The sequence below is a fragment of the Glycine max genome, chromosome 19 (assembly GCF_000004515.6).
Source record: "Glycine max cultivar Williams 82 chromosome 19, Glycine_max_v4.0, whole genome shotgun sequence".
Lineage (NCBI taxonomy): Eukaryota > Viridiplantae > Streptophyta > Magnoliopsida > Fabales > Fabaceae > Glycine > Glycine max.
In genome coordinates this window covers 47,121,099-47,122,671 of record NC_038255.2, presented here as the reverse complement: position 1 = coordinate 47,122,671, position 1,573 = coordinate 47,121,099, and the positions used below count along the sequence as shown (strand labels likewise).

The 1,573-nt window shown below is 33.2% G+C and overlaps 1 protein-coding gene across 1 annotated transcript; it reads right to left on the bottom strand.

Moving 5' to 3' along the window:
• Positions 1-653: 653 nt before the first annotated feature.
• On the bottom strand, positions 654-1,573 carry LOC102667060 (uncharacterized). The gene has a single exon (XM_006604661.4). It carries the CDS (start codon positions 1,501-1,503, stop codon positions 952-954), a length of 552 nt encoding a protein of 183 aa, XP_006604724.1. The 5' UTR covers positions 1,504-1,573; the 3' UTR covers positions 654-951.

Below are 1,573 nucleotides of genomic sequence, written 5' to 3'. Positions count from 1 at the left end.
AATTAGGTATTTAAATTTTTTAAAGAATTAAATTATATATTAAAGATACGATATTAAATAAAATGAGAGTATTTTTTGTTTTAAAATATTTATGTATGTGATCTTTTGACAATATTTTTTATCTATATTATAATAAATAACATGAATATCTTAATACTGACAAAAACATGTTATCGGAAACTCACATGAATTATTTTGAAAGATAAATATAATATATAAAATAATAATAAAACTATATAAATATACATATTCTAATTTATGTGAAAATAAAATTTAATCTTATATATTATATTTTAAAATATAATATATGAGATTATAAAATATAATAAATTAAAAAAATAATAAAATTTAAATTTTGAAGTATTTTTTAATAAAATTAAACCTATATTAATATTATATTTTACATTAAAGATATTTAAATGAGTACGAGTGTAATAATAAAGGAGTATACTTTTCATTTAAATGTGATTAAATTTTAAATTTTTATCTAGATATATTTCTCAACTAATTACACACTAACTCATGGATAAAAATAGATATTTACTGTTTTTATTATTTACAGAGTATATCATCCGCAATGTATTAGTAATCGATGTGTAGCAGGTTGAAAAAGATAATAAGACTGAGGAAATGATAGAGATGATCATGATCCAAATTAATCTTTGTCAATCAAAAGTTTAAAAAAAAAAAAAAAAACTGAATCAATGATTCACACAGTGCAAGACCTATCATTATCGCTGCATGAGTTCTTAAGCACTGTCATTTCGCGAGCCCTCCATTTCTCACATAACAAAATACTACTACACGTACAAAAAGGAAGAAGAAAAAAAAACTCGGACGACAGCATGCACTGTTAATACCGTAAATGAAATTACGGAAGATATTCAGATTAAGATTGACACAGGATGAAAAAAAAAAAAAAAGAGTTAAAGGAAAGGACAATCGACAAGTTTAGAATTTAAGAGGTTTGTTCAAGCGCTTGGTGATGGCAATGGCAATGTTGCACAGCCTGCGGAACATGGCACTCTTGACGGAGAGAACGTCGTCGTCTCCGGGAATGGAAGCGTCGCAGGTGTCGATGGCGGCCAAGGCAGCCTTGAGCCAAATCTGTGTGTCGGTGTCGGAATCCACCAACAAGGATGCAATGGTGTCCTCGAGCTGGCTCTCGGCGTCCAAGATTGTCTCCTTGCAATCAGACAAACCTTGTTGGACGTCGGGGTCTAGGTTGTCGTCATCGATCAACATTTTGGCTTCGCTGAGGATGCCGGAGGCGTTTCTGGCAGCAACCCTAAGGGAGATAACTGCCAAGTCCTTGAGGTCTGCGTCAGGGCTTCTGATTGGGTCCGATGAGAGGATCCCAACGCAGAGGTCTCTGCTCGGGGTGATTGTGCAAACCTTGTTGATTAGGTTCTTTCCTTTTAGTTCCTGTGCTGCTGTCTGGTGTGCCATCACAACCACGCAGAGAACCAACGCCGCCGAGAAGAGTTTTGTAGAGCGTTCCATTTTCTTTTTTATGGAAACAATGAATGTTTTTCTTCTTCTCGGAATTAGGTTGGTTTTCTTGTGTTGTGGA